We start from the raw sequence: 19811 nt of genomic DNA on the forward strand, positions 1-19811 counted from the left end.
AACACATTTCTATATTAGCCGCATTGCAAAGGAAAACACAAACAAAACAAAAGAACAAAAATAAAGTAAAAAAGTGTGCTTCAATCTGCCCTCAGTGTTCATCAGTTCTCCCTCTGGAGTTGGACAGGCAGCCTTTTTCATCATGTACCCTCTGGAATTGCCTTGGATCATTGTCTTGATCAGAGTAGCCAAGTCATTCATAGTTCATCATAGTGCAATTTTGTTGTTACTGTGTACATGTTCTCCTGGTTCTGCTTACTTCGTGTGAGTTCATATTAGTCTTCCCAGGATTTTCTGAAGCCATCCTGTTCATCATTTCTTACAGCACAACATTGTTCTATCCCAATCATATACAACAAGATGTTTAGTCATTCCCCACTTGTTGGGCATCCCTGCAATTTTCTATTCTTTGCTACTGGAAATATTTTTGTACATAAAAGTCCTTTTCCCTTTTCTTTGATCTCTTTGGGATACAGACTTAATAATAGTATTGCTGGGTCAAAGGGTATGCACAGTTTTATAGCCCTTTGGTCGTAGTTCCAAATTGTACTCTAGAACACTTGGACTAGTGCACAACTCTACCAACAATTCACCAGTGTCCCAATTTTTCCACATTCCCTCCAGCATTTTCCATTTTCCATTGAATTATTTTATTGAGTTAGAAAAAATACTAACAATCTGGAAGAACTGTGAATTCAAGTCTGTTCTCATACACTTACTAACTGTGTGACCCTGGAGAAGTCACCAAACCCCGTTTGCCTCAGTTTCCTCATCTGTCAAATGAGCTGGAGAAGGAAATGGCCAATAGGATCATGAAAAGTTGGACATGACTGGAATGACTGAACAACAACAACAACAACAATAATAACAGTCAGCCAAGAGATAAGGAAGGAAATGTCAAACCACTTCAGTATCTTTGCCCAGAAAACCCAATGGGGTCACGAAGGGTCAGACACTCCTAAAATGACTAAAGAAAACCACCAACTACATTCTGTGTTCTCAGATCTCTTCTCTTATTGATATTTCATGTCTTAAGGGCTCTGAAATTCTAGGTTCTAAGGTTTCTCCACGTTGTAGCATCCTATGTGCTGAGGGCACTTTCAGCTCTGATGTTCTAGGCTTTGTTCTAAGATGGCATGCAGTTCTTACAGTCTATGTTCTTGGGTCCCTGTCCTCTCTGTCATTGTAAAGATGAAGTTGCCTTCCAGATCGAAGGTTCTGTGATTTTGAGTCTGTCATCAGGAAGATACTGAATAGAATCTCTGCTCCTAAGTAGCTTAGTATCCCAGAGCTTGTGCCTTACTTTCCTCATCTGTCAGAAGAAACAGGGCAACTCCTTTCCTATTTATACTTAGAGAGCTGCTTTGAGGACACAACGAGAGACAAAGTGCTCAGAGAGAGTTGAAAGTGTCTTCAAGTGTGAAGTTTTATCATCCTGTCCTTTCTGCCTTGCTCCTTTGGACCTGGGGAGGGAGCTGCATAGTCTTATGCACTAGAAACTCTCTCGGGGCCTGACCCAAATGAAGAATGGCCAGACCTGTTCAATGAAGGTTATTCTCTTCCTAATTCCTGATTCATGAAAGCAAAGCAATTATTGGTACTCTCCGCTCTTCTGCTGCTCACTGTGATACTTTGGGGGTTTGTGGTGCTGTAAAATGTTAATGAATCAGATGCTAAAAATAAAAGATTTTATTTCTCCGTCTTGGACTGATCCAGCATAGTTAATGCCAGCACCAAGCTAGGCCACCAGGCCATCTTCTCCTTTGGGTGATCCAGTTCCCTCTCTGTATTGTCCCCTAAGATCTCTCCTTTACCCAAGAATAAAGGGAGAGATTGGGTAAAGTACCTGACTCTAAGAGAAGACACATCTGGAAGCCACAGTGTATCTTATCCTCTTTCTCTCTGTGGTCCCCAAAAGGTGTCACTTAGATCCTCTTTGGGAGATTTGTACTGAAGCCAAGTCTTTTATTTACATGGCATCTCTTTCCTACAATCTGATCCTAGTTGGTGACGGTGGCAACAAACGGAATTCCTGACACTGTTCCAATTGGGGAAACTAGAGCATGGCTGGAGTGGATTAGTCATGGGACAAGGTAGGATGTTTAAGTCCCTTCTTACTGGGTGTGTGTGTGTGTGGGAGGAGTGGGACATCTAATAGGCCTTCAGGAGCTGGGATTTGGAGGATTAAGATACAGAACGGAAAAAAGAAAAAAAAAGCAACCTACTCTAGTCTGCAAAGGAAACTCCACCAGGTACCCTTATGTGATTCCATATAGGGAATAATGGGTCCTCCCCAGAGACTTACACCAGGGTCTTGTTGTTCCCCTGACTCTCAGACAGCAGCTAGAAATAGTGCTGTTTTGGTTGTCTCCAAGATCTGGTATTTGAGGCAGGAGCACGATGAGGCTGGTTCTTGATTCAGATTTTGTGTCCGTAGCAATTCTGGTGGCTGGGCTTGGATTAAACCAAAATAGGGGAGGCGGTGTGGTGCAGTGGAAAGTGTAGAATTTGTAGTCAGAGGACCTGGGTTGAAATCGTGGCTCTTCCTGTTACTTATTTGATCTTGAGTAAGTCACTCCAGCTGCATGGAGGGAGGAACTGAGGTTCCCTCATCTGTCAAATGAGAAGGATGTCCTAGAGAATCTCTAAGGTCCCTTCCATGTCTCAACCTATGTTCCTGTATCCGTTTTTGCTATTTCTGGTGCATGCTGTTATTGCTGCTTACCCAGGAGAGTATTTCACAGATGGAGGAAGCTAAAAGATCTTGCTCTCATAGAATCATAGGTCTGTGGAATCTTGAAAAATCAACTTACCAGAGCTTCCCTAGAGCACGGTGACTGGGGTTTTGATGCAAAGAACTGAATTTAGAGGGTCCTGAGTGTACTCGCACTCCTTTAGCAGTTAGAAACCTAACTGGTGGTGGGGTGGAAAGAACATTAACTCTGAAGTGCAGAGACCCAGGTTCGGATTCCATGTTTAGTGTTTCACTTCCTATATGACTTTGGAAAAATCATTTAGTACCCCTAGGCCTCGACTTCTCCACCTTTAAAGTGAAGGGTTGGACCTGATGACCTTTGTGGTCTATTTCAGCTCGAAATCTAGGATTCGATGATCCTTTCATCTCACCAGCAGGCCTTAGCACCTGATTATTGAGAATAATTAGCTCATGTAGTAGGTTACAAGATGGATCTTTCATCTCTCGCCTCCTGTTTACATCATGGGTAAGCTTCCACTTGGCCCTGTGGTGGCCTTCCTAGATAAATGATAGATGATATGTCTGAGTCCCCACCGTCTGGGACCAGTTTCCCAGCTTAGAAACGATTTGAAGGTGTTTAAGGGCCAGTTTATGCTGCCCGAGGTGCCAGAATTGCTAGGTATGCCTCTGTCATCTTGTGATTGTGACTTGCCTAATGTTCCCTAGCTAATGCATGGAAGTTGTGGTGATAGTGGACCTTCTTCTTTTTTCTTTTTAGGCAATTGGGGTTAAGTGACTTGTCCAGGGCCACACAGCTAGTAAGTGCCAACTGTTTGGTCTGAGGCTGGATTTGAACTCAGGTCCTCCTGACTTCAGGGGTAACCACTGTGCCATGTAGCTGCTGCCACAGTGGATATTCTGATAAGTGGTCTTTTGATCATCATGCCAATGCCTTTGTACTACCCCTAGATGAGATTGTAACCAGCACATGAGTACAGGAGCCCAGTGGGAGAGAGAGAACAATTAACAAGGCTGGGGGAAGGAGGAAACCAAAGAGTGAAGTGATACTAAGGTGAAGAAGTTTATCTGACTCATGCCCAAACAATAAATATCCAGGTCCCATTTCTGTTCTTTGCCATTTGCTCTAATGTGTCCACTAACATCTTGTTATTGCTGGAGCTTGAGTTAACCAAGTATCCTTTCTAGATCCCTGTGCTAGGTGGTATGGCGAAAAAAGAATGCTGAATTTGGGCTCTGAAGACCTGAATTCAAATCCCTGTGTTACTCCTTACTTACACACTTACACAATTATACACACCAGTGTGTGACCTTGGGCCTCAGTTTCCTCATCTGTAAAACATGAGAGTTGGTCTAGATGATCTGTAAGGTCCTTCTCAGCTCTAGATCTAAGATATTATGAGCTCTTTGAAGGTCTCCAAGTTCAAGGTGCATGGACTTGCTAAATAAAACCATTATTTATGAGTCTCTGATTAACAAGCTGTTTTGTTTAGTTTTGTCTGTAAAATGGGGATAATAATGCTTGCATCTCATAGGCAATATGAGGAAAGCACTTTGTGAATCTTAAAGACTCAGATAAATGTGAAATATTATTAGTTAGGAAATGAAAAGTTCTAGTGGCTTTGGAATCTTGTCCTGTGTATTAGGGTTAGGGTTCCAAAATACTAATTTTTATCTTTGATATGTTTAGAGTATTTACATTAAGCCTGTGGAGGGAATTGGATATGAGGAAAGAAGACCTGGGTGTGAATCTCAATTCTAGGGCTTATTGCCTGTGTGATTTGGGCAGGTCACTTGTCCCCTCTGAGTCTTCATTTCATTAGTAAAATGAAGGTTTGGATTTTGTGATCTTTCTGTCCTAGGATTTAGGCCTCAAAGGGACCTTAGAGATCATTGTGTCCAACCTTCTCATTTTGCAGCTCCAAGGAAACAGAGTCGAAGGCATGTGGAAACATTTGCCCAAGAACAGTCTCAAAGGTTCTGTTCAGTCTGAATCCTATCACTTAGGGAAGGAGCTTTGTCTTCCAGGGGTCCTTAACATTTTTTTTAGTCATGAACCCCTTTGATGGTCTCATGAAGCCCATAGATGTTTTCTTAGAATATCATTTGTAAAAATAAAATTTAAAATGTAAGAATAAAAGATACAATGACAAAAAAAGCAAATTACATTGAAATATAGTTAGTAAAACATAAAAACAAATCACTGGATGCCAGTACGTGAAAACCTGCTTTAGGTGGAAGAAAACATTGGCTTTGGAATCTGAAGAAGGAGATCTGAGATTTGGCTCTGTACTGGGCAAGTCTTACTCAGTTCCCTCATCAGTCAATGAATAGCAAATGTTTATTAAGCACCTGCTATGAGTTAGCTGCTATGATAAGTTAAAGAAAGGTAAAAGACAGTCTTTTCTCTTAAGGAATTCACGGTCTATTCTGATAGATAACGTGCAAACAATTATATTCAAGGAAGAAAAAGGCAGGATAAATTGGAGAAAATCTATAGGAGGAAAACACTACTATTAAAGGGGATAAGGGTGGGGCAGGTAGGTGGCACAGTGGATAGAGTACCAGCCTTAGAGTCAGGAGGATCTGAGTTCAAATCCAGCCTCAGAAACTTACTAGCTGTGTAACCCTGGGCAAGTCACTGAAGCCTGATTGCCTGCATAAGAAAGGGAGGGGATAAGGAAAAGTTTCTTGCAGAAGGAAGAGCATTAGTTGTCATTTGAAGAAAACTGGGGAAGCCAGGAGGCAGAGATGTGGAGACTGAACATTCAAGGCATAAGGGATGGGGTGTGTGCGTGTGTGTGTGTTTGTGTGAATGTGTGTGTAAACAGGTTTAAGCAAAGTGCTTTGTAAACTTCATAGAGATAGCAACAATGTCCATCAGAGAAAAAAAATCTGTGTTGTTAGGTCAGCAACCAAAGGGTCAACACAAATGTAACCTTGCTTTTGGTGAGGGTTAGTGAACATCAGTCATTCATGCACTCTCATGGAATGTTCTTTTTCAAATTTTACATGTCGGTTTACAAATGAAAAATTATCCTCAGAATTCCAAAGAGCTTCCACCATTTTGATTTCACTTGATCGGCACACCTGTGACATGGATGGTATAACCTTCATGCAGAAGATTAAAAAGCTGAGTTTCAGAGATTAAGTGACTCATTTGAGTCAGTTAGCTAGTTAGTGGTTGAGCTGGGACCATAGATACAGGCTTAGGCATTCTGGGGCTCACATTTCTCATAAATGAGACTAGGTTTTATTCCAAGGTCTCTAACTTGTCTCTCCTCTTAGTTCTCTCAGGTTCCAGTGAGTAAATGGCTGGGAAGAATCACACCGTCTTGACCGAGTTTTTCTTTACCACATTCACTGAGCATCCAGAGTTGGGCCTTCCTCTTTTCTTGTGTTTCCTTGGTCTCTATGTCATCACCTTGCTGGGGAATTCAGGCATGGTCATTCTGATATGCACAGACTCTCGGCTCAGCACCCCCATGTACTTCTTTCTGAGCCACCTTGCTTCTGTGGACATCTGCTACTCGTCAGTCACCACCCCTCAGGTGCTGGCCATATTGCTTGAGCAGGGGCTGGTTGTCTCCTATGAATGCTGTGCTGCCCAATTCTTCTTCTTCACCTTCTTGGGTGCCACTGACTGTTACCTCCTGGCTGCCATGGCTCATGACCGCTATGTGGCTGTGTGCCGGCCTCTTCTATATGTGACTATCATGACCGAGAAGACCTGTGTGGCTCTAGTAGCGGCAGCTTATGCTACTGGCCTGTCTGCTGCCACAGTACGCACTGCAGCTGCCTTCACACTCTCCTTCTGTGGAGACAATCAGATTGATTTTGTCTTTTGTGACCTCCCACCCCTACTGAAGCTTGCCTGTGGGGACAGCTACACCCAGGAGGTGGTGATCGTTGTGTTTGCCGTTTTTGTGATTCCTGCCTGTATGGTGGTGATCCTGGTCTCCTACTTATTTATCATAGGGGCCATTGTGCGCATCCCTTCAGTTGGGGGCAGAGCCAAGACTTTCTCCACCTGTGCTTCCCATATCATGGCAGTTTCCCTTTTCTTTGGCACACTCATCTTCATGTACATGAGGCAGAATGAAGGGAAATCCCTGCAGGAGGCCCGGATAGTGTCTGTGATGTACACAATGATCGTCCCTATGCTGAACCCCCTCATCTACAGCCTGAGGAATAAGGAAGTGAAGGAGGCCATGAGAAAAGCCCTGAGGAGTACAAAGGTCTTCAGGAGGAAGCTAGGTTGAAAGAAACCCCATTGTAATGCTTGTGGCGCCCATGGTTCTGTAGGTGAAATGGTTCTAGGGCTAATTCAGTTGAGCTGGGCATGGAGTGGCAGGGCTCTGTGGCCCTAAGGACAGTCTTCATGTGGATATGTGGATGTAGTTGCCAGGAGTTGTAACTTATCTCTGAGGGTTTTGTCCCTTAGTCCCACAAGTGTGGTAGGTGAGGAAAGAAATGAAACTTCTAAAGAAGGGTGCCATGACATGAGACCCCTGGGAGTGGAGGCATTTGCTCTTTGAGTCTTAGAAAAACTTTCGGTTGAGGTATGGAAATGTGAGTCATTGTCCAGAAGAAGCATGGCATTACGCTTTCCTGGGGCAGAACTGTACTCCTCCCTATTGGAAGATGAGCTACCCTCCCCGGGATATTGTCATCCTTTGCAGAGTCCCATTTACTTCTTGCTAGTTTGATCAATCAATCACATAACAAAGCACTGATTACCCACCTAGCATGTGTCAAAGCCTAGACTAGACACTGGAAATAAAAAGGTCAAATGCCTTCAGAGAACTTACATTATGACTTTGGGTGCCATGCCATCCATCATATATCAGTTCAGCAGTGGAGTACATGAATTGGCTGTTTGGTTAGTGGGAAGAATGCTTAGTCTGGAGTCAAGAGACCCAGGCTTGAATGAGAGCTCTGACACTCTTACTCTTGTAATTGTTAAGCAAGTATCTTCACCTCCTTGATCAGGAGATTCCTTCTTTGTAAGCAGGGGCTCATCACATCTGCCTGGCTTATTCTGTAGGGTTGTTGGGAAGAAGGCACTCCTTGAGGATCCGACATGACTCATTTCTTTCTTTGCATTCCTAACGCCTAGTACAGTGTCTGACCCATCATAGATGTCTTTAATAAATATGTGCTGATTTGGATTGAATCCCACAGTGGTGGAATTGGAATCGGACTAGTAGCTCCTTTCCCTCTTTGAGACTCAGTTTCCTCATCTGTCAAATGTGAATATCTCTACTGTCTAGTTCATTGGATTTTGGTTTGAGGATCTTAATGAGGTACAAATGCAGAGTATCCTTATTTACTCAAAGTTTCCCCTTTATATCATCTTTGTGGCTTTTATATAGCCTATCCTAACCCAGATTGGCTGCTAGTGTATTTTTAAATACTCTTCTTCCTCCATTTTCCTTATTACTCAGGAGCAAAAATCCAAACTATAGAGATAGAGTTTCATCAGCTACGCTTTACTGATGGCCCAACCTGTGTACTGCAGACCTGATGTACTATCAGAGACTACCTGGTGTGCTGTGAAGTGTGCTGAACGCTGAACTGGAAGAGCTATGTCTGAATCCTGCCCCTTATATTTACTAGGTGGGCAGCCATGGACCAGTCACTCAGAGTCTAAGCTGCAGTTTTTTTCATCTATACAGTAGAGACGATAATCTTTGCAAAGTACCCACCTAAGAGGGGTTTTTGAGAAAAGCACTTTGCAATATTTTGAAATGTGAACTGTGATGATGGTGATATACAGCCCCAAACTGCTATCCTGGGAATCTCCTTGGGTTTGGATTCAGAATGACTCATAGTGCTGAGCCCCCATCCAATGAATCTTTACCTGTAGACCAGCTGGAATTGATCATGTGACACATATCTTATTGAGAGTGAAGACAATTTACTTAAAATAGAAAGCATTATGATAGCAAGAAGGCATCATATGACAAATAGCATAACAAGTATAAAAAAGTCACCATCCCCAGCCATCTCTTTCCATGATTCTGACTCTTTGCTAACTGGGGATGTGAGTCCTGGTTTTCATCTTAAATGGTTATATTAGAATTACTTTTAATTTCCAAGAACAGGAGTAGTGGTGGTTGGACTTGCCATAAATAACCATTAAAAACATTCTGTACCCATACTGGCACTATGTCTTATGCCTGGACAGGTGCATTCTCTAGAGTCCTGTGGTCACAGAGTCCTATACAAATGGTGACGTCTCAAGCAATATACTATTGCATCATATCCTCATGTATAACATCAGCAGAAGTGGTCAAAATACTACGATCCTGCTGATGCTACATTAGCCCTCATGTGTATTAGCAACAAAAAATGAAAATATTGATGATTACAACACCCTGGGCCTGATGGAATATTATTCTCAAAAAGGCCCTGGCAATGATCTCCTTAAAAAGGCCCTGGCAATGATCTCCTTCATCTTTCTCCCCACTTCTGTTGTCTTCTTCCTTCTATGACCATTAATCTTGGTGCTTCTCCCTTCTGGGTCTTTTTACTTGAGTCTATGCCAGCCCAGCTAGTCATTCCTATGACATGTAGGCCTGGAAACTATCTTCAAATAGCCATTCATGGCAGCTGCTGGAAACTTCAGTTCAGGGAGACCTGGGGGCCATATTTCTGTGGTAGATTCACTAAGACCCCAGGATGGGTCTAGAAAAGCCATGCATCCCAGGAACTTACGCTCTAGTTGGGAGATTGGCATGTATGCACATAAAAGTGACTTGGAGCTGATTTTTCAGCAGTAGAGACACAGAAAGGTACAAATGCTTTAAAATGTTTTTGAAAAGCATTTACTTAGCATCACAGGGGATAAGTCTAGCAAATTGGAGGCCCAGGTGATAGAGTGGTAAGATTGCTGAGAAAAGAGCATGACAAACTAAATTTATTGTTAATTACTTTAAATTTTTCATGTACAACACGTATTAATTAGTTGTCAATAAAACCAAACATCAGCAAATTCCTACTCAAAGTCTCCCAATCCCTATCCATTTGTATCTCTATTGGAGAAGGAAAAAGGAAAAAAAAATATATCCCACTGTATTATGCTGTGTATCTTAACATCAAATCTAGGTGTGGGATCTGAATCACTTCTCTTTCCTTCTGTAGGCCTGTTTCACTATTAATAAGATAAGAGGGTTGGATAAGATGATCTCTAAAGTCTCTTCTTTACCATTAAATTCTATGATGTAGGATAATTGTCCCCTAAACTGAAATTCCATCCATCTTCCCCACCTCTTGCCAGCTCTTAGGAGTCTTGAATAATAATACTTAGCACTTCTATAAAATTCAAATTTGCAAAGCACTTTATAAATAATATCTCATTTGATCCTCACAACAATGTTGTAAGATAGGTTGTATTCTTATCCCTGTTTTAAAAATGAAGAAATTGAGGCAGAGAAACATTAAGTGACTTGCCCAGGGTCACAAGCTAGTAATTGTCTGACACTGGCTTTGAATTCAGATCTTCCTAATTCCAGAGGCAGTGCTTTATCTGTTATGCCACCTAGCTACCTAGTTTAGAGTCATCATGGATTTTCAGGGAAAACTATGTTCAAGTTCCCGTTGACCATCTCCTGCTCAGATGGGAGGCCTGACTGTCCCTTCCATGTTTCTCCTCTTCCCATCTCATGATTCCAGTTAGCTTCACAGCCCTAAGGGGTTCCTAGTTAGTTTTTGGTCTCAAGATGTTAGGCTATGGGCTAGCAAGTCACTTTGTGCCTCTAGATTTTATGCAAAAGTAATGGAACTACCCCTTTACTCCATTCTGTGCAATTAAGTAATTTGGCAGATTGTTGTAGTACTCTGTGAGCCTTGGGACAGTGTCAATGAATTAACATTTCAAAGAATAAAAAACCCATCAAGCGTTTAATACATACATGTCACCATGCTAGACTCTGGGATTACAGAACTAAGTAAATGGGACAAGTTCTTGAAGTAACTTTTGTTCTACTGAGACCTGGGGCTTCCTTAGGGATCCAGGGCAGGATGGGGACAGAAGGTGCTGTTCCAGACCTGAGCTGTTCTTGAGATGTCTCCATGGTGTTCTCTCTGTACTAGGGGCTCACCTACAGTGTTGCTTCTGAGGTCTGTCCTCATTGACCACAAGTGATCAGCTCCTCAACTGGAGGGATGTCTATCATTCTGGACCTTTTCCTAGCCATTTCCTATGATGGATCATAACGTGGCTGACATTTTTCGAGTAATGAGAATGAATGGGTTTTGGGAATGATGTAATATTTGTGAATGCAAATAAATTTCTTAGAGATTTCTTCCTTTAGATTTGAAAAATAATATTGCGCAAATATTGGCACCAACTGTGAAATTTGTTTTCTCACGGTTTCTTCTTCAATGCCCTTCCTTGCTTTGCCCTTTCAATCATTGAGAGCTCCCTGAATTTGCTATTACTGGGGAACCTCTCCTCTGGGACCCCAGATTTGTGAAAAACAATCCTGTTACCCCATGGTGGGGGGAAGGGAGCTGGGTATGATTTTTTTGACTGGGGTTTTCAAAGCAAACTTAGTGATGGGCAAATGGTGCCCACAGCCCATGACTTCACACTATGGAACACCCTCAGCCTCATTGCCCTTTCAAATAAGAGCTCCAGGGATGCTTCCCTTTCTGACCTTCCTTGGTGCTTATGCAGAGCAGCTAGATGGCATGGGTGATAAAGTATTGGGCCTGAAGTCAGGAAGACTCATCATTTCTGAGGTAGAATCTGGTCTCAGACACTTATTGGCTGTGTGACCCTGGTCAAGTCACTTAACCCCAATTGCCTAAAAACAAAAACAAAAACAGAAAAACAAAAATGAAACAGAACTGGGAGGGATGTCAGAACAAAGAAAGTCAGAACTAGGAGAGATCTTAGAACAAAGGACGTGAGATCTGACAGGGGCCTTAGAACAAAGAACATGGAGACAGAGCCAGACTGGATGTCAGGGGACATACAGTTCAGCATTCTCAGTTCACACTTAGACTTGAAAACTTAGAGTACTCTTTGCTTCTTCTTCCTCTCCCTACCCCTACATCATTAGTTGAAAAATTCTGTGATGTCTACTTCAATAAATCTCTTGTATCTGTCCCCTCTTTTCCATTCCCACTGTAAACACCCTCACCCAGGACCCGCTTATCTTTAGTCTGGACTATTATAATAGTCTCCTAACTGTCTTCCCTGCCTTCAGCCTCTCTCTTTTTGGGTGTACCCTTTAAATCTTTTTCCAAGTAATTTTCTTAATGCATAGCCCTTATAGCATAGTTCTTATGTCCAGTGCACATAAGATGGACAACGAGCTTATGTTACTTCCTAGCTGAAGAAACCTTCCATTCTCCCCTTTCTGCTCCCCAGCAACACCCTTTGGAACACAGGCAAAACTCAAAAGCCTTCCTTCGTGCAGATTGCCTTAGAACACAGCCATTCTCTGCTCTGTCTTCCAAGGTTCTTTCAATCTCTCCTAAATGTTATGTTCTAAGGCCCTTTCTAACTGATAGTCTATGTTGATACCCTGTGTGCTAAGTCCTGTTAGAACACCAACATTGTCTGTTCTACCGACTCATCTAAGTTTTGATATTCTATGTTTTATGTTCTAAGTCTCCTAAATCTGATACAGTGTTCTGAAGTTTTACCGTCTGCTGGCCCTTCTTGATTTTTATGTTCCATACTGTCTTAGAGCAAAGATTTCGAACTCATATTCCATTGGCTATAAGAAGCAGATTAAAACGTAATTAGGAAATGTCTAACAAAATAAAGATATACTACAACATAGATGATGTGAATTTGTGGTTTCCTAAGTTAATCAGTGGCCCATAAGGATCTGTTGCTATTTGGGTCTGATCCCTCTGAGCACTGACATTCTCTGTTCTGTATTCTGACACCTCGTTTAGCAATGATATTTTACATACTACATTCTGAGGTCTTTTCCAGCTCTTATATTTTTCATTCTAATGTCTGTTTTGGTATTAACATTGTATGATATGACACTTTGCGTCCGTCACCAGGTGAACATTTTGTTTCTGGATTTGGTCAGCGATGAGTCAGTCCTAGAGAATCTTAGGATATCCTGGTTTAGGGAACGAGGTGCTTTGTGAGGAGGCAAGAGACTTGATTTCTGCAAGAGCTAGTAGTTCACTTCTAGAGTTCCTTAAATCAACCAACTAATGAACAAGGTTTAATTAAGCACCTACTATATATCAGAGACTGTGCTAAGTTCTGGGGACACAAATCCAGAGAGTAAAATAAACCTGCTCTCAAAGAGTTTACATTCTATCAACCTAAATAGGCAGTAGTGGGGTCTAGTAGAAAGAGCATTTACTTAGATTTCAAACCTCCTCCCCCCCCCCCACATGTAAGTTCCTTGAGGACTAGACTATTTTGTTTTTTTTTTTTCTTTGAATACCCAGTGTCTAGCACAGTGCCTTGTTTATATTAGGGACTTAATACATTTCTGTTGATTTGGGCATGACTTTTCATGTTCCCATGCCTTAGTACCAAAGGGCAATACTTACTCTATTTGCCCTACAAGGCTGCTTTGAAGATAAAAATGAGATACTGAGTCTTTGAAAAAAAAGTTTAAAGTGCCTTAAAGTGAATTAGGAAGATTATATAGGCAGCTTAATGAAGAATGAATTGGAGAAAGGAAGGTTTGGCATAGGCATTTGGCACAATTAGGAAGTGATAGACACAGTCCAAGCAAGAGGGCTTGTGTTAAGTTTGTAATCATGGAAGTAGAGAGATTGGGTTGGATGAGAGATGCACAGAGCAAATCAACAAGGCTTAGCAAGTGACTGGATATGAGAATGAGAGAGAATGAAGAGTCAAAGCTGACTCCAAATTAACAAACCAAAGTGACTGGAAAGATGGTGGTGCACTCAAGAGAAATCCTGAGGAAGTTTGGAAATGGGTAGATTTAATGGGGAAAATAATGAGCTCTCTTTTGGATATATTATATTTGAGGTAGTAATGGGAGATGCTGCTGAGAGATTTCCAAGAGGCAGTTGACAATACCAGACTGGAGTTCCAGAGGGATTATGGCTGCATAGGTTTGGAAGACATCTGCATTGAGATAATAATTGGTCCCATGGTAGATGATGAGATCTTCAAGAGGGAAAGTACAGAGAGCATAGAGAAAGTAGTCTAGGATAGAGCCTTGAGGGACACTCATGCTTAGGTTGCCAGCATTTGATGAAGTGCTTGACCCCAAGAGAGGACCCATTTCAAAGTTTCAGAGAATCTTGTTCTTACCATCAGTGTGCCTGCAAAGGTGCCAATCAGATTCTCTCCAGGTGATTTGGAGCCAAGCTAAACCTTGTATTTACAAGATGTACCTCTTCTATAATCTGATACCAGTTGGTAAGGTTGTCAACGAATAGAATTACCGGCACTTTTCCCATTGGGAAAATTCAGTCATTACCAAAAGGGTATAGTGAGTCATGAGCCAACACAGGATGAGAATCCGGGTTCATCAAATCTCTTATTCCTTAGGGGCAAGCTATGTGATAGGGTTTCAGGAACTGAGATTTGGATGGATGATAATACAGAGAGAAAGAACTACTCTAAGTTGAGTAGAGTGTGGTACAGAAATACAGTGAGGCATTAAAATTAATTGACTTCTATGGTATCTTCTGGATCTATGATTTCTTATATTCTGCTGGGGAAACCAAATCCAAGATTCATAAACATGTTACAGGTAGAAAGCAAACAAGCAAACCATTTGTGTGTCTCTTCTCAGAGCAACAAGCCTTGAGGTGTTGCTCCTATCTTCAGTCCATAAAAATTGTTTCTATTTATTTCTCATTAAATTATTTACAATATGGGCAAGTAAACCCTAACCCTTACCCTAAGTTTCTTAACTGGAAGTTTCTGAAGCTATAAACTTTGCCTCCTTTAACAGTGACATGTGGTCCTTGGGAATCCATTTGCCAATATGAAATTGTAACCAAGGGGAAATTCCCTCTCCAGATGTTACTAATTTGCTTGTTTTTAAAATTTGATTGTGTTCTTCTCTTTATGTTCTTATGTATTATTGTCTTATGTATATATTGCAAGGGCAAGTCAATTAAAGCACTACTGGGACAAAATATACATAAGGAGAGTACATTCTTGTATTTGTATGTTGTAGGGGAGGGGTAGAGTATTTGTTCAGTTGTGAGTTTAATCAGATGACCTTTGGAATTCTGTGATTTTGATTCCATAAACTGACAACTGTTTGGTCAGTCAACTCTTCTTTATAACCTTGGGGAGGTAGTTTTCCTTCTCTGGGCTTCAGTTCCCTCACTACTCTGTTTCAACTCCCTCCCTGGGATCACGCTGCTTCACTGCTGTCATTTTCTGCTATGCTTCCATGAGCTGATCCCCTATGTTTTCTACCTTTTTGCTCACCTACAAAATGTGAACTGTAATGAAATCACTATTACTGCCATTGCTTCTGAAAAGAGCATGTCAGTTGACTACTCTATGGCTGCATTTATCATTCCTGTGACCAATGAGACCAAACCACCCTTCCCTGCCACTGTTCTCTTATATATGTTGTCTCCCCTATTAGAATGTAAGCTCCTTGAGGGCAGGTACGGTTTCACTTTTATACTGGTACCTCTAGTGCTTAGTATGTAGAAAATGCTTTGTAAAAGCATTTTCACTCATTTATTGATTTATCTGTAGAATAAGGGAGTTGGGTTAGATGTTCCCTGAGGTCCTTTCTATCTCTAAATGGTATTATCTTAATTAAATCATATGATCTTAATTTTTCACTGAGTACCTTCTATGTGCCTAGGAATTTGTGGATGATATTGACATTGGAAAATGAGAATTTCAGGAAAACAGAGATTTAAAGATTGATTTTACTTTTCAGGTGAAATATTATAAGCCCATGATCTTATGAACTTGGGCTAATATCATTAAAAAAGCAGATCTATTAGTCAAGTCAAATTAACAAGTATTTAAAAGCCCAATATGTGTTAGTTACTGTATTAAGTCCTAGGGATACAAAGATAGGCAAAAGACAGTCCCTGCAATCAAAGAGCTCACAGTATAATGTGGGAAATAATATGCAAACAACTAGGTACAAACATAATATAGATATGAATATTTATATCTACACATGTCTCTCATCTAATCTCTTATTTCTCTCTCTCTCTCTCTCTCTCTCTCTCTCTCTCTCTCTCTCTCTCTCTCTGTTTCTCCCTCTTACCCTCTCCCTCACCCTCTCTCTTCCTTTACTGCCCCCATGAGATAATCTTAGAGGGAAGGCACTAGCATTGAGGGAGGTTAGGAAAGTCTTCTTGCAAAAGGTGAGATTTTAGCTGATACCTGAAGGTAGCCATGTGGAAGAGGTAAGAAGGAGCCATATTTATAATTTTAACTTCAATTAAATTAATATAATAGTCATATAATAGTCATGACTACCTGTCATTAAATGGTAATGTGCTAGAATTTCAGCTTTTTGTGAATTGTACACCCTTACATTTTCTAGTAAGGACCCAGTTGATATTTTCACAATATGACAGTTCTTAGGAAAATATATGATCTTATAGTAGCTTATAAATGGCCATCTTTCACAAAAGCAGTATTCTAATTAACGAGGTTGCTAATAGCTATCTCCCACTTCTCTCATCACAACTCTGGCAGAGGTTTGTTCAGTCTCATTAGTAGTCAGATATTAGTTGCCATCTATTAAGTAAAAAATAGCTTTCCTCCCCTTTTCAGTAACCTCTCCTTTATTTCCTCTGTTTATTGTTTATTTAACAAATTGGTACATTTCTATTAGGGACTATAAAAACATTAGCAAGATGTTTATTGAGCTTGGCTACATGATATTTAAATTAAAAGAAAATTAAAATTTTATTTTTTTAATTAATGGAAGTTAACCTTCTTTCCCTCCCCCTCTTCACTGGAAAAGTAAGAAAAATAAAACTCATTTTAACAACCACATAAAATCAAGCAAAACAAATTCCTATATTGGCCATGTTTTCTTTTAAAACCTCTCAATCCACCCCCCCTCTGATGTTCCATCAATCATTCAATGCACATTTATTGAGGGCCTATTTTGTGCCAAGAACTGTGGTAAGTGTTGGAGATAGAATAAAAGGCAAAGTACATTCCCTTCTCTCTGGAGTTGTGGTTGGTTATTGTATAGATTAGAGCTCTTAATTTTTTTATTTTTAATTTTTAAATTTTTTGTTTTTTATTTTCTTTTTTAATATAAATTTACTTATTTTTAGTTTTCAACATTTACTTCCACAAGATTTTGAGTTCCAAATTTTCACCCCATCTTGTCCCTTACCCCACCTCAAGATGGCATGCGTTCTGAATACCCCTTCCCCTAGTCTGCCCTGTCTTCTATCTCTCTACCCTTCTCTTATCCCCTTCCCCTTGTATTTTCCTGTAGGGCAGGATAGATTTCTGTACCCCATTTCCTGTATTTCTTATTTCCCAGTTGCATGTGAAATTCTTTCAAAATTGTCTTTAAAATATTTTTATTCTTTAAATTGTTCTCCTGGTCCTGCTCAGTTCACTTTGCATCAGCTCATACAAATTTTCTCAGGTTTCTCTGAAAGTATCTACTTCACCATTTCTTATAGTACAACAGTATTCAATCATATTAATATACTATAATTTATTCAGCCATTCTCCAATTGGTGGGTACTCATTTATTCTCCAGTTCTTTGCTCTCTGAAAAAGTTGTTATAAATAGTTTTTGTACATATGGATCATTTTTCTATTTCATTGACCTCTTCTGAGTATAGGATTAGTAGTGGTATGACTATGTCAAAAAGTGTGCCCTGTTTAGTACTTTTTGGGTCATAGTTTCAAATTGTTTTCTAGAATGACTGGACCAGTTCACAGCCCCACAAGCAGTGCCTTGATGTGTCTGTTTCCCCACAGCACCTTCAGCAGTTGTCATCTTTCCTTTTTTTCTTTTGGTCGACTTTGTCAATATAATGGGGTGAGGTGGAGCCACATATTTTAAATTGCACTCTCTAATTAGTAGAGATTTTGGAGCATTTTTTTCTATGGGTATTGATAGCTTAGATTTCTTCTTCTGAAAAGTATTTATTCTTATTTTTTTTGACTACTTATCAATTGGAGAATGACTTATTCTTATAAATTTGAATCAGCTCCTTATAAATATTATAAATGAGACATTTGCAAAAAAAAAAAAAACACTTGCTGCAAAGATTTTTTCCCCAGTTACTAACTTTTAATTTTAGTTACATTGGTTTTGTTTGTGATTTTACCTAATCAAAATTGTTCTTTTACTTTTTGTGATCCTCTCTAGTCCTTTTCCCCTCCATCTGAATATCTGACAGATAATTTCTTCATTGCTCCTCTAATTTGCTTATGATATCACTCTTTTGATCCAAATCATGTACTCATTTGGATCTTGTCTGGATATACACTGTGAGATGTTGATCTATACCTAGTTTCTTATTTCTAGCTTTCCCAGAAGTTTTTGTGTTAATTTTTACACTAATAGCCAGTATTCTGGGCTTTATCAAACACTAGCCTACTGTGGTCATTTGCTCCTGCATATTATGTACCTAATTTATTACATTTATCAAACTTCTTATTCATTAACCATTTTGATGATTACAGATTTGCAATATAGTTTGAGATCTGATACTTGTAAGTGCCTCTTTCTACTTTCCCCTCCATTATTTGTCTTTAGATTCTTGACCTTTGTTTCTCCAGATAAATTTCATTTTTTTTCTAGCACTATAAGGTAATCCTTTGGTAATTTGAGTGTTATGACACCAAATAAGTAAATTAATTTGGGGGACATGCCATTTTTTATTATAGTAGATTGGCTTACCCATGAGCAATTAATATTTCTCCAATTATTTAAATTTCTCTTTATCTGTTCAAAATGTTTTGCGGTTCCTATGTGTGTCTTGGCAGGTAGACCCACAAGTATTTCATGCATTAAGTAATTACTTTAAATGGAATTTCTCATTCTGTCTCCTTCTGCCTGGTGTTATTAAAAATGTACAAAACACTGATGATCTATGTAGATTCATTTTATATTCAGCAACTTTGCTGTAATTGGTAATTGTTACCAATTAGTTTTTTAGTTGACTCTCTAGGGTTCCCTAAGTAAGCCACCATTGCATTTACAAAAAGTGATAATTTTGATTCCTTGGTTTTTTTTTTTGTACCTATGTTTATTCCCTCAATTTCTCTTTTTTTTTTTTATTGCTAGAGTGATTATATCAAGTAGTAATGGTGATTATGGACATCCTTGATTTACCCTTGACCTTACTGAAAATGTCTTTAGTTTATTCCCATTACAGATAATGCTGGCTCTTGGTTTTAGATAGACACTACTTCCCACATCAAGGAAAGATTTATTCATATGTTTTCTAGTTTTTTTTTTAACCAGGAATGGATGATTTATTTTGTCAAAAGCTTTTTCTGTATCTACTGATGAAATCATATGATTTTTGATTTTCTTGCTATTGATGTGGCCTATTATGATTACAATTTTTCTAATATTCAACCTACCCTAAACTACTGGTATAAATCCAAAATGGCCATAGTATATATTCTTTGTTATATGTTGCTTTAGTCATTGTGCTATTCTTTTACTAAAAAAATTTTTACATCAATATTCATTAGGGATATTGGTCTATAGTTTTTTTTGTTTTAACTTTTTTTGCCTAAAGTTGCATAGTTGCTAAGTTTCAGAGGTGAGATGCAAATTCAGGGCTTACTTTTCTGATTCTAAATCGACCACTCTTTCACTATACTACATTGCCTCTTTCCCCAGCATGAAGAATAACGGTTTGCACACAGTAAGTGCTTTATAAATGTTTGCTGTATTTGTTGCAGCAGTTAATTGATCAGGGCCTCTTTTTCACCACTAAGAAGCCTTGGGTAGGAAAGATAAGTGGGGAGAAGGGTTATGCACACAAAGTGACAGCAATTAAAAAGGCCCCTCAGCCACGGAGTGGTAGAAAAGGTTGAAGAGATTTCATTCAGGTAACAGGTGAACCCCATGTACCTCCCTAATGGCTTGGACAGAGTCACTGACAAGGGTAGCGGGGAAAGGAAAATCCATTTCCCAAGACC

The 19811-nt window shown here is 39.8% G+C and overlaps 1 protein-coding gene across 1 annotated transcript; it reads left to right on the plus strand.

Annotated features, from left to right (window-relative positions):
* The first annotated feature begins 278 nt into the window (after positions 1 to 278).
* On the plus strand, positions 279 to 6975 carry LOC110199594 (olfactory receptor 9Q1-like). The gene is made up of 2 exons (XM_020974463.2): positions 279 to 307; positions 6018 to 6975. The coding sequence occupies exon 2, from the start codon at positions 6025 to 6027 to the stop codon at positions 6973 to 6975; it is 951 nt and encodes a 316-aa protein (XP_020830122.1). The 5' UTR covers positions 279 to 307; positions 6018 to 6024.
* The last annotated feature ends 12836 nt before the right edge of the window (positions 6976 to 19811 follow it).

The sequence above is a fragment of the Phascolarctos cinereus genome, unplaced genomic scaffold (assembly GCF_003287225.1).
Source record: "Phascolarctos cinereus isolate Bilbo 61053 unplaced genomic scaffold, phaCin_HiC Scaffold_9;HRSCAF=440, whole genome shotgun sequence".
Classification (NCBI taxonomy): domain Eukaryota; kingdom Metazoa; phylum Chordata; class Mammalia; order Diprotodontia; family Phascolarctidae; genus Phascolarctos; species Phascolarctos cinereus.